Source organism: Asterias amurensis, chromosome 3, assembly GCF_032118995.1.
Source record: "Asterias amurensis chromosome 3, ASM3211899v1".
Classification (NCBI taxonomy): Eukaryota; Metazoa; Echinodermata; class Asteroidea; order Forcipulatida; family Asteriidae; genus Asterias; species Asterias amurensis.
In genome coordinates, this window is record NC_092650.1 from 19,536,992 (window position 1) to 19,549,729 (window position 12,738).

General features: G+C 38.2%; 1 protein-coding gene across 3 annotated transcripts in view; it reads left to right on the forward strand.

Annotated features, from left to right (window-relative positions):
• The window catches only part of LOC139934488 (tubulin beta-4B chain-like), a 30,311-nt gene that overhangs the window by 7,140 nt on the left and 10,433 nt on the right, over window positions 1–12,738 (forward strand). For 2 of the 3 annotated variants that reach the window (XM_071928736.1, XM_071928737.1), the window contains 2 exons: window positions 2,573–2,719; window positions 5,692–5,800. In XM_071928736.1, the coding sequence (XP_071784837.1) occupies window positions 2,663–2,719; window positions 5,692–5,800 (166 nt within the window). In that variant the 5' untranslated portion in view covers window positions 2,573–2,662. Of the gene's footprint in view, window positions 1–2,138; window positions 2,164–2,572; window positions 2,720–5,691; window positions 5,801–12,738 lie in introns of those variants that run through there. The other variant, XM_071928738.1, reaches the window with a different exon arrangement.

Genomic DNA, 12,738 nt, shown 5'->3' on the forward strand with positions numbered 1-12,738 from the left:
ACGCTTCACAGCACTGCACGGCACATGATGATGAAGATGCCTACGGTAGTTATTGATTCTGATCGGACTTCAGAGAAGATTCAAAGCTCCATATTAATGGAGTTCCGACAGTGGAAATCCACTGAGTATCCGTCAGAATAGTGCTGATAAATCGGCGTCAATATTTTTTTTGAGTGAACCTAATAACGATGGCTGAGCGGGTAATAGATTTTAGGTAGTCGTTTAGGAGGTCGATAACAGTTTTTAAAAACTAAGTGGAACTTAATTAAATTTAACAAACAAACAAACTAGACTATAATAATGCCCATCAGCATGAATCTTACATGGGTTTTTTAAAGGGCTGTTTCGTTTGAATGTCATATTAGCAGGGCTAAATTTCCACAGACAAAACGATGTATCGTTATTTAGATCTAGAATTATGCCCTACTAGGGCAAGATCATCTTTCCAGAGTAGATGTACACTAATCATAATTTGTAGTTCTAATAGAGCAGTCACACCCTATGGTCGCTATTATTGTAAAGTGCCTTGCTCAAAGGCACTCAAATGACCCGGATTTTAACCCACACTCTGCTGCTGTTGAGTCCAGTGAACTAGACCACTTAGCAATGCCACAAATGAACACTTAGTGTTCGGGCTTCCAAAACCCGTTGTTGTGTCTTCACTTTTTTCTTGATGACCGATTAAGCTTAAAAACGTTCACTGGTTTGTTAGGTCACATGAAGTGTGAATAGAGTTTGAAACATTTTACTTTAGCATGTGTAGAAACAAAACTGCGCACTTTAAGGGATCCATTAGCAAAGACACTACACTTTGCACAGTCTATTCATGAGTCTAAATCTAAATTGTTTAAGTGGAATGAGTGACATAGTGAGCTCACTTTTAAAAGAAACTTTAACCGTACAAAGTGTCCCTTTAAACAACTTGCGAACATTTTCACCGAGCGCGGGGCTATCATTCCATGACTCCTAATCAATACCAAATTAATTTTGCCAGACGGTCCGCTCCCCAAAAGATCGGTGACTTATTGATTTGATGTCATCAAGCTCGCGCCGTGACAGATGACTCTCGCTGTCGATAAATGAAATTATATGACTTCAGACACCTGGAAATTAAGCACAAGGTTGCCTACAGCAGATCATGTCTATTCAATGTTTTACAAGGAACATCAATTATAGAGTATAAAATTTATGTTTTTTTGGAGGGGCTAATTCGTTCCATGTTTAGGTTTGAAGGAATAGTAAATAATCTACTTGTAACTTGTGAAAAAGTTGTTCCTCACAATTTCAACAAAACTACTGGTACATAATTGTTCTAGGGATGTTGAATACATTTTTTAACTCTCTTTCATCTTTTTCAGTTTTATACTGAAATTATTCTCAGTATTTTACAGACTAAAAGAAACAGCTCTGTTTTACTGTTACATTTTACCAGAAAACCATGAAACACCATCTTAAATTTTATAACCTCCTTTTTACCTTTACACCAATATGTATAAAGCACAATATTATCAGTACTTTCCCCATGTTCTTTGAACAACAAATCCATGCTTATTGAACATACATTTTCTTTCAAAGCTTAATTTAAACACCTTTGTGATGTTTTTCTAACAGGGAGGAAGTTGATATATATTTTAGCATAATTTACAAAACAAATTGTTTTTGAAAATTTCACCCCTGTTGGCCTGTTTTGGCTAGTTCCTCTATATGATAATATTTCGCACAAATGACTCATTTAATAGCTTGATCTCATCACTGACTGACATTGCACTTGAAACAAAATGTCATGTTCTGAAAAGTATCACTTTCAATATGTGGTCAAATGTGGCACAAACATTTCCCGTCAACTTGCCTTCCAAGAAATAAAACCCTGAAACTTTAAACTCTGAGGAAACACTAGAACTACTCAAAACTCCGCTGCACACAAAAACCCTCAAAGAAGTATGAAAAGTTAAGAAGTCGGGTCGGCCTTTTCCTTCCTATAAAAGCCGCGGAGTCATCAGCCACAACCCTCTCAGCCAATCAGAGGATAACGTGTTCTTCCTGTTGACACACTGCGATTATTACACGACTTCCTGTAAAGGCAGTGTGGCCCCTCAGTAAAAGTCTCTGTATAGACTGCCTCAAACTAAGTGGTTTTCTTGGGTGCTGTTTAGAGTTGGCAAGGTTACAAATAAATATCAAGCAACTTGTTAAATTTCATGTTTTTGTGAATGTTACACAAATGATGTGGAAATCATAAGGATTTGTTTACTTTCATATTTACAATTAAAGTTGCAATGAAGTGGTTTTATGAAGTGGTTTTAACAAGAGTACATTTGTAGGTACCAGTGGCCTCTTATGTTGATTACATATTTGTCGATATATCTTTTTATATTATAAAATTTACCATCAAGAAGCCTAACAATATAAGCCTTCTGATGTAATGGTTTATATCTGAGGTTTTTGTGTGTGGATTAAACATCATAATTTGTACCTAATTTGTCAGCCGTGTGCAACCTCTTTAAACACAGCCCTAGACATATAAACCCAGCCTGAGAGACTCTTCCCCCTTCTTTCACTTCCCTGCACTCAGGTCAGACGGAGAGTCACTACCTGTACTTGTGTCTAGATCGTTTCTTCAGACGTTCTTATCGCGGCTCGTTTGTGACACTGATTTGTCAAGATGCGAGAAATTGTACACATTCAGGCTGGACAGTGTGGAAACCAGATTGGAGCCAAGGTGAGTTTCTTTAAGAATGAGACTTTTCGACTTCCCCAAAATCATAGGGTGTCTCAGATTTGGGTTTTTGGACACCCTGTTTAAAATTGGACACCCTGTTTTATCTGTCATTAACATGTACATTGTGCTTATAAAAAATTTGGACACCCAGTTCTTAAGTTTCCTGTAATGTTTGACACCCCTAAAATCATGGCTAAAACCTTGCCCAAAATATATCATCCTTGTATGCGTCTGATCTTGCCTTGGTTTGGTGTGGTTTAGACGCTAAATAAGGCGTATGGTCCAGGCCTGGTACTCAACGGCCTGGTACGCAAATTGACTCAACGCCTCTGGTGCCCCTTGAAATGTTCCAGATAGAAACTTTGTTTTCCCTTGTAGAACTGCCCACTATCACTGAAAAACAGCCTTGCCCCCATAGAGTAAGCATCAGGCCTGAAACAGAAATACTAAATTAAGAAAATTACACACAGTTTTGTCAAATTTTTTGAAAAAAAGGACAACCTTTGCCATGTTTAAATAAGGGAATCAATGTGTCGTGAAGAGGTTTTGAACTATTGGTTTAAACCCGCCGAGGCCTGGTTCTTGATCATTTTACTAAGACAAAGTCGAGGTAAATTATCAAGAACCAGGCCTAGGCCTCGGCGGGTTTAAACCATTAGTTAAAAACTGATTCATCTCACTTTGATTCCAATTCTTAAAAACCTTTTCGGTCAAAAAACATCAACACTTTTTGGTCCAAAAGTTTTAAAAATAAAAACATTGTAATTGTTCAATGATTTCTTTCAACACAACATCCCTCCAGCTATGAAGTGGTAAGGCCCTCTGTTAAACAACTCCTTATAAAGAGATTGGTGTGCGCGTATCGCGTGATGTGGCACAACTGTTCCAGCCGTTGCTCTCTACCAATAGGAATGAAGAAACTGTCTTATAAGCACAGGTGCAAGCTCGCGTGTAACACTCATGTTTAAACACTTTTTACTGGTGTTATATCATCTGTTTAAACACCCTCATGTGATGCCCTCTCGACCAATTAGAATGGATAAACTGTCTTAGGTATTTATGAATGTATTAATAGCTATGTGAAACTTGCATCAGGGTTAAAAAATAGAGTAAAAAACTTGCACACAGTATTTTCAGAACATTGAATCCATCCTCGTTAGCGAGGTACCAACCGCATCTGAGACCGAATCATTCACAAGAGGACACCACAAAAATATGAATTTTCAGTCAACTCTCAGAAATCTGAGAACTGATTCATGCATGAAATGTTTCTCAGATCTGAGAAACATTTGAATCTGGGTTAAAAAATTATCCAAACCATTTTACTTCAAAGGGAATCCTTTCTCAAAATAGTTTTGAGTACTATCAACAGCTGCAGTGCTTCTTACTAATTAAGTTTTATGGTCATTTGTTTGAGAGTATCTACCTATCTATAATCCTCGCTTTAACCATGGAGGTAGAACATCTCACATCAGTCGTCTTATCTTCTTTCCGAAGGGAAGGATTATAATTTAACGTAGAATTTGTTTCTTCTCATCACTGATGGAATTAAAGTTCGCTGCGGCTGAAAATGAGATTAGTTTCTCTCAAAGTACAAGTAAATCATTAGAGTGAGGTGTAGTTATGGGTGCATCCCGCTAAATAGTGAGAAAACAGATGGTCGGCCTCATTAATGTTTTGTAGGCCTATAAAATATTCTATATTAGACAGATTTGAGAGCCCAATAAAAAGGGTGCAGTGTAAAAAAAAATCTGATTGTGACCAGGGCCCAGTTTATAAAGCTGTTCAGTGGAAAATTCTGCCATGCAAGTTTCTCGGCTAAGCAAGAAATGACCGAGTTACCAGTCACAGCAATGCTTAAACTGTAGGGTGTTCTGGCTGGTAACCTATTTTTGCTAAGCAAGTTTTTGTGCTCACAGGCTTTATGAAACTGGGCCCTGGAGTCTGTTGACTTCCAACTTGAGGTATTTTGGATGACATGGGTCCTGAAAAAAATGGTTGCCGGGAGGTCTGTTTGAGGACATCTTTCAAGATTGATGCTCAGATTTTTCAAGGTTGATGCTCGGAAAATACAGGTGTGTTTTTATTTGGAGGGAGAACAACTCGATGGCCATTGAGAATCCCCGTATCAAATTGAGCAGAGGGTACAATTTCAAGAGTGAATGAATAATTTTCCTTTACTGCAAACAGGAAAGCCAAACTTCTTTCTCACTACATACAATACTCTCTACTTGCTTGTGTCACCAAAGGAACATCCCAGCCACCTACATGTACCTGCCATACTAAGAGTGGGTTGGTTGGGACTCCGGAGATACAGTACCAACAATCAATCTTCCAATAACTTATTAACACCCGGTTCAGACAGGCATTCCAAAGTCACGCCGAACCAAATTCTGAATTAAGTACATGAAAAGTTTGACGTCTGAAATAGTTAGGAGCAGCTGGAAGCACAATAATTCAAAAGATCGAAACGACTCTTGAACGCCAAATTTGCCATGAGCCGAGCAAATGTAAATGTTATGTTAAGCTCGCCTGTCTGAAACACAAAATTATTTGGGGTGATGGAGACTCGCTCCTAATCTATTTGGTTCAGTGCGACTCTGGCGCGCCTGTCTGAAACGGGTGTAGGCCATTTCTCTGAAGTGAAATGACCTTTGGGGAGTAATATTCATTGATATCCTAAACTGTGCTATTATGAAGTCTAAAAGGGGGGTGTCAAGTATCAGAGATCGGTATTTTGAGGGGCAGAAAACTATTTGCACTCATGTTCCTTGAACATACTCATTATCCCTTGCCAAAAACAGAGCTTCCATAGACCTTATCACAAAATACTTGGTACATGCGCGTGCCCCTACATGTAGTCATTCAACAATTAGCGTTGGACAATGGGTATTTCTGAAAGGTACCAAGTACCAAGATTTAAGAATGAACAATGTTTGAAATAAATGTTTGTATCTAATGTATTTTTGCAGTTCTGGGAGGTGATATCTGATGAGCATGGGATTGACCCAACTGGTTCTTATAATGGAGACTCTGAACTGCAGCTTGAACGAATCAATGTGTATTACAACCAGGCTTCAGGTAGGTCAAAGTGAACTCCTTGCCTTGGTGCATGTTTCCCTCCATCCTATAATCTACAATCCCGGCCATATCTTGTTGGGCCACCATGCCCCCTTTCAATGTTGATTCAGATTTCATGGTCTTCTGCGTCCCAGTCAACATATTGAGTTGGGGTTCGGGGTAGAGAATGTTTCTTGTCAGGGGGAAGTGTACAGGAAATGGTTTTATGTAACATTGGGAATGGGTGGCCCATGCATTTTGGCCAGGATTGTAGATTGTTTGAACAGGAATATCAATTTCTACCTTTAGCTCTCCAAGTTGTTTTCATCTTTAATGTTTTCTTGTAGCCCCTTATCGAGAGTGGCTTGCTCTTTTATTCTCTTTTTTTCTCAGCTGTGTGAAAATTGATAAAAATAGTACAAAGTCTTGCTGTGGGAACGCCAACTTTTCTTTTGACAAACTGTAGTTGCTTGCCTATCTGTGCTAGTTTTGTTTCTCTAATCACTGGGTTGGCTTGGTGGTCTGCTAGAGGGTAGAAGGTTGTGGGGTTGATTCCTACTGGAAGCCTCATTACACGGAGGCAACAGAGGCAATGTTGCCCCTGGTCTTGGCCTTAGTGCACCTTCAAAAGTTTCTCATGGCTTTATAAGATTTTCCAATGCCGGAAGTGCCCCTTGCAAAACGAGAATGGCCTAGCCCTCTCAAAGACAAAATTCCAGGTCCGCTTCTCCATGGATGTTTAAGTTTTTCTGAGGATTTGGAGAAAACCTGAGTGTCAATGAAACAATGAAAAGTGCTTTTCACCTGTCACACAATGTTGAAATGGCTAAAAGAGCAGTGTAAAATCAAATAAACTATACGTTGTAGGTGTCGTGATTAGTTTAGACTTTAACAAGAGATCCCCAATGCAATTATGTCCTCTATGCAATACTATCCGGAGAACATAATTGCATTGTTTGCCGGACGGTTTTGCATATGCAATCGTGTCCGCCCGGACACTGCTGCATAATGCAATTGTGTCCGTCTAGACACATTTGCATTTGGGTTATGTCCGTCCCCGTGCAAAACCGTCCTTGCTGTAAATTAAACCTTGGTCGGTGGAACGCGTTTGCCATTTTTATACAAGGTAAGTGCATATGTCATGTATAACATGGGAAATGTTCAGCCGTTTGGTATTCGCTTCAATCGCTTCAATCGTTTGGCATTCGCTTCAATCATAAAATACGTGAATATTCATGCTGCATACATGTACGTAGGTTCAGTGCTTACGCATGCACATACATGTAGAGATAGACGGTTTTTGCATAGCTCTGGACAAGATTGCATATGCAAAAGTGTGTGGAGCGGACAGTATTGCATGGCGGATACAATCTGACAACCGTCTCAGTGAAGCGATTAGGATAAAAAAAATTAACTTTCATGTGGACTGTCTGGGCTTCACAATTTGGACCTGTAATGTTGCCCTGCAATAATTCCATGGACATTGCAACTTCACAAAAAATGAGCCAGCAACACAACAAGTGAATGTTTGGAAAAGTGGCATAGCGCCCTCTGTTGGTGGAAGTATGTTGACCTGCTAAGTGGCATAGTGCCCTCTGTTGGTGAAAGTTTGTTGACCTTGCTCCATTTTGAAAGACAGGTGCTTCTGATGATGTCATCATTATGTTATCAATCAGTTTATCAATAAAGGCATGGAGTAGATTTATCTGGAATGTCTTTTGTCTTGAATGAGTCATGAGATGAAACTTGATTACTCTGAAATGGTATCGGAATGGGGTACAATAAAGGGTCATCAGGTCTGTGGTGGGAAAAATTTGTTAATCATTGAAATAGAAACCTGTTTGACTGGCATAGTCTATAATATGGGATTAATAGCTGGAAAGGTTTCATGACAGAAAAGTGAATTTATCTGAAAGACCCAATGTTATAGCAGCTTTTAGCTTGAATATAGTTTAACAAAACAAACGATGTTAACCAGAATCGTTTAAAGCCATTGGACACTTGCGGTACAGAAAAACAAAAACAAAAAATCACAGATTTACAAATAACTTACAGGGGTTACAGAAGGTAATGGTGAAAGACTTCTCTTGAAATATTATTCCATGAAAAGTTTTCTTTTTGAGAAAACATTAAAACAATATCAATTCCTGGTCTATCTAGAATTACGGATTTATTTTAAACACAAGTCCTGACACAACGAAACGTGCGGAAACAAGGGTGGGTTTTCCTGTTATTTTCTCCCGACTCCGATGACCGATTGAGCCTACATTTTCACAGGTTTGTTATTTTATATAAAAGTTGTGATACACGAAGTGTGGGCCTTAGACATTTACGAAAGTGTCGAATGGCTTTAATATGACATTTCCTGTAGTGACTACAGACATCTGTGACGTGATATTATTTGGTTATGAAGCAACTATGAAATTAGGTCCCCATCTATTTTTTTTTTACATTTAAAAATTAATAAAAATTGAACCCCTGCTAATGTAATGCACAGCCACAAAACTGCAATAATTGTTGGGACATGTGATTTTAGATAGAAGTAGGCTAAACCACGACACACAATTGGCCATACTTTGTACCACGGAGGAAGGAAATGTATTTCTTTCCTTCATGGCCATACTCACTGGTCAAATGATATGGTGCAGGAGGGTTACGTTATTGCAGCTATAGTCTAAGTGGTCCTGCTGGTTTCTGGCTATTAAAACTAGTTCATTGCTTCAAAATTCCACATGTAAACCACTACCTGCACTGATTGTTGTTTACAATAGTAAGTTGAAAGAAAACCCTTTTTTAAATCAGGAAAGAACCAGTGAAAAAGCTGGAGGACTATATAAGCTAACTAAGTTCTTCTGACTTTAGTCACTAAAAATATCCTGAATTTAAACCAGTCCAGTATTCTGTCCAAGTGGAAAACTTCCATTGCTTCAAAACTCTGTACATGTACATGTGTGTACATGTAGACCACTGACTACACTGATTGGTTCATGCAAATAAAAGTAGAGAAAATAACCCCTTATGAAAAATAAAAGTAAGGACCAGTAACAAAGCTTGATGACCATTAAAATGTCAACATCACTAATCCTGCTGGTTTTTAGTCACAAAAAAGTAAGACCTGAATTTATATCTAGTATACTCATACCCGAGTTCACCCCTCGGGAATTCGACCTTGAAATGTGTCTAGTTCCATGATGTATTCGACACCCATACACAGGGCTTAGTTTGAATCTGAATAAACCATTGTGTGAATCAGAAATTCATATTCCCACAGCTCTCATTCATTCTTTACACCAAAGACTACGTCTGAATAGAAATTTTAAACTATACAATACCTGCATTTCTGCATTGATGACGTGTCAATGGTTTCCAGCAGGCCCAGCCACAGGTTACCTGGGGGTGATGTTTTTTTTTGTTTTTTTTTTCACTGTCTGCAAAAGGATTTGTGATACAATTTTGACACCATTTGGACCTTTAAATGCATTCCTATTGATACCATTAACTTGTGAAATGTTCAGCTTTAAAAGTAGAGAATGGTGCAAATAAAAGGAGAAAAAAAAGCTGTTTGGATTGCGGATGCTTATATCTTACATGTGTTTTTTGTAGGATGGTTCAGTTGGTAACTAAAATTTTGGGTTACCTTTCTTAACAGTGTTTTTTATACAAGATTTTGAGCAGAGGCAATATTTATGATTTGAGGCATTGCATGGTGAGGTATTAATATATATTTGGTTTGGGGTAACACTATGTGTGTATCTACTTGCCAGGTAGAGTGTGTTCTTAGAGAACTGTCTGTCTATTGTATTACCGAGGAGAGGCAATATTTGTTATACACATTTTATTTTATAGGGGAGTGTGGGAAAATGACTGGGTTTTTTTAAATATTTTTTTTTATGAGTGAATTGAAATCGGGGCAAAATGCCATGGCTCTGCTAATTAACCGCCAAATTCTTGCTTACGATCACCATTCTCAACTTACTGTGTTCAGCGCTAGTATAGCTGTGTAACCGAGAAGAAAGTCTAATAACGAGGAGTATGCATGCGCACATGTAAAAGTCCCCCTCTCATCTTCCCCACACCCTTGTACTATTTGTGTACGTTGCCACAACAACTGCAGTTGCATTAGCAGTCAAATGCGTAAGATGTTATCTTTGTCACCTTCTGCCATGTTTTGAAAATTAACCTCGAGTATGTGTACAATTTCATGTTACATGTATAATACAATTTTACTTCTCTCCTTGTTGAGTCAAAATTATTATTAATAGTAATCATGGAGTCTAATACAATAGTCTTGAATGGCACTCGCTCATGTAAAAAACAAAAGTTACATTTTTGCAGCGGTGTATCCAGGAATTTGAGCAGACGAGGCAAAATGAATGAGTGAATTTTTCAGAAATTCTTAGTGCATATTAAATCAGGTGATTTTGTATACTCTGCAGTTTCGAAGTCGACCTCCCATCTTCCCCACACACTGTGTTATTTGTGTACGTTGCCACAGCAACTGCAGTTGTAACAGCAGTCATGCATAAGATGCATGCTATCGTTGTCATGTTCTGTGCTTGGAAAATTAACCTTAAGTACGCGTGTACACGATTCATATTACAAGTACAATCCCCCTCTATTCTTGTTTAGTCAAAATTATAATTAGTAATAATACCAATTATTAGTCTTGTATATAGGGCCAGTATCCACCAAAAAGGCGCTTATGGTGCTCGCTCATCATACATAAAAAAGCCTGTTCAGTATATGCAGAGACAAAAATTGTTGGGAAACAGGTTTAAGTGTTCAACTTGACTTTATGAGTTTATTATCATTTTACAATTTAGTGAATTTCTAATTCATAAGAGCATGGGTCCTTCGCCTCCATGATATAAGAGTAAAGTTGTAGTTTGTTTAAAATACTGTATGCAGCCAACAAGCTTCAAGCAGTGACAATTTGTACATGTAGCTACATCTAGGGATTTTGTATTCATCTTTAGGAAAATAGCCTACTATACACTATACCACAGGAAATATGACTGGACCATAAAATGTTTTTAAAATATTTTCTTTAAAATTGTTTAATGTTTGCTGAATTGAAGTATGCAAGTATGCAGCAGGCCTTGGTGGTATGTTGTACTTTTGCACCATGGCGGTAGAACTCTCAATGATCCTGGCCAATAATCCAGAGCATGTTACGCAAGCACTCAGTGGCCAAAATTTGTTTCTTTTAAAATTTGCTTTATAGCACATAAAATTGTGCTTACCAGAATCATAGAGTAAGGACAGAGAAGGCCACCAGGCAAAATACCATGTCACAACCTATGACTGGTATTCTGTTCGTTGTTGCTTATGGTCAGTTTCATCATGGAGGCCGGTCTACCTCCATGGTTTCATTCATGTCATGTCAGTTGTTATTGCATTCTGACTAAACACAGCCACTGCCTGGTTGTATAGTATCAGTCTTATTCAATGTATTCAATCCCATACCAGTGTACAGTGCTAGTTTGGCCATTCAAACACTCTAGTAATACAGCCAACACTTTACTATATTATATACAGCCACTACTCACTGGGAGATCAAGAAATTATGCAACGGAGTAAATCCTGTTGTTGTTCAACACTACCCTCAACAAATTCAGGAAGATATTTTTCAAAAATTTGAGGGATGAGCTTTTTATTGCCAGCTAATAGAAATAACATTCAAAAAGAGAGACAATTTGGGGTTCAAAGGTTTTGTCTTCTAGACATGCACACAAAACAGCTTTGTTGGTTTCTTTCTTCAAAAAAGGATCAAACTACATCCATGCATGTAAGATCATTATTGTCATTTCAATGTTTTTGGTTCTTGGTTGTTTTCCCCCCAAAAAACACTCCATGAAAGAAATTTGAGTGGAGATTAGACAGAGGTTGCGAACTCAGAGAACAGCAGCTTTAAATACTGTTTAGCAGCGATTGAATAATGGTGGACAGCTGGTTGTTTAATGGTTTACCACTGTACTGAATTTACACAATACTGAATTATTTGATCAGTATTTCCTGAGAACTCAAAAAACTACTGCTTGTGTGTGTTCAAAATTGTATTTAACAAAATGTATGTACTTTGGACCTATGCAGAAAATGTTCAGCTATTGTCAGACAGGCCTTCATTCAGTGAATAATTGGAACAGCACACTTGTTCAGCACACAGGAACTCCAGTATTTCCTTCCTCCATGTTTGAGACATTATGTCTGGGCTTTTTCACGACCTAGGGTACATGTACATTATATGTACATGTTCGTTATATGTACATGTTCAAATTAGCATAAGAGTTAATGTACAGGTCACAGAATGAGTCATCCTGCCTGGGGTGGTCAGACACAAGATGCATTACATGACATGCGTGTGTACATGTACATGTATACAATCCGCTGGATTCCTTGCATGTGTTTGTGCTGGTAACTGAAACATGGCGTCCCTTTTTTGAGGGGAGAGGGGGGGGGGTATAAAACCTCTCATATCGTACAGCATTTTCTTTTTGACAATTACATTCTGAGAAGAAAAAAGAACGGGGAAAAGCAATAGAAAACAATCTTGTTAAAACAAAAAATATGAACAGCTACTGGGACATCTTTCCTGGAATTTCATCTTTGAGAGGGCAAGGCCATTTTCATTTTGCCAAGGGCACTCAAAATTTGAATTAAAGGTAACTTTGGAAGGGGCAACAAGGCCAGGACCAGGGTCAACCGATGCCACAGTTTCAGTGGCCTCGGTGTAAATGCATGCCTGAAGCAAATTTTATAAAAAATTCTGTTTTGTTCAGTTACCTTTAAAATTAAAGTGTCATGTGCACAAGATCTGTTGATATTTTTGAGTTGTTATAAATTGAGAAAAATTTACCGTGTTTCATAAGTATCCCGGAGTATAAAATATTAATCGGCAGAAAAACATTAACGAGGAGTTTGGCTATGAGCTATCAATGGCAGTGGCCTTCGAGTTTGCC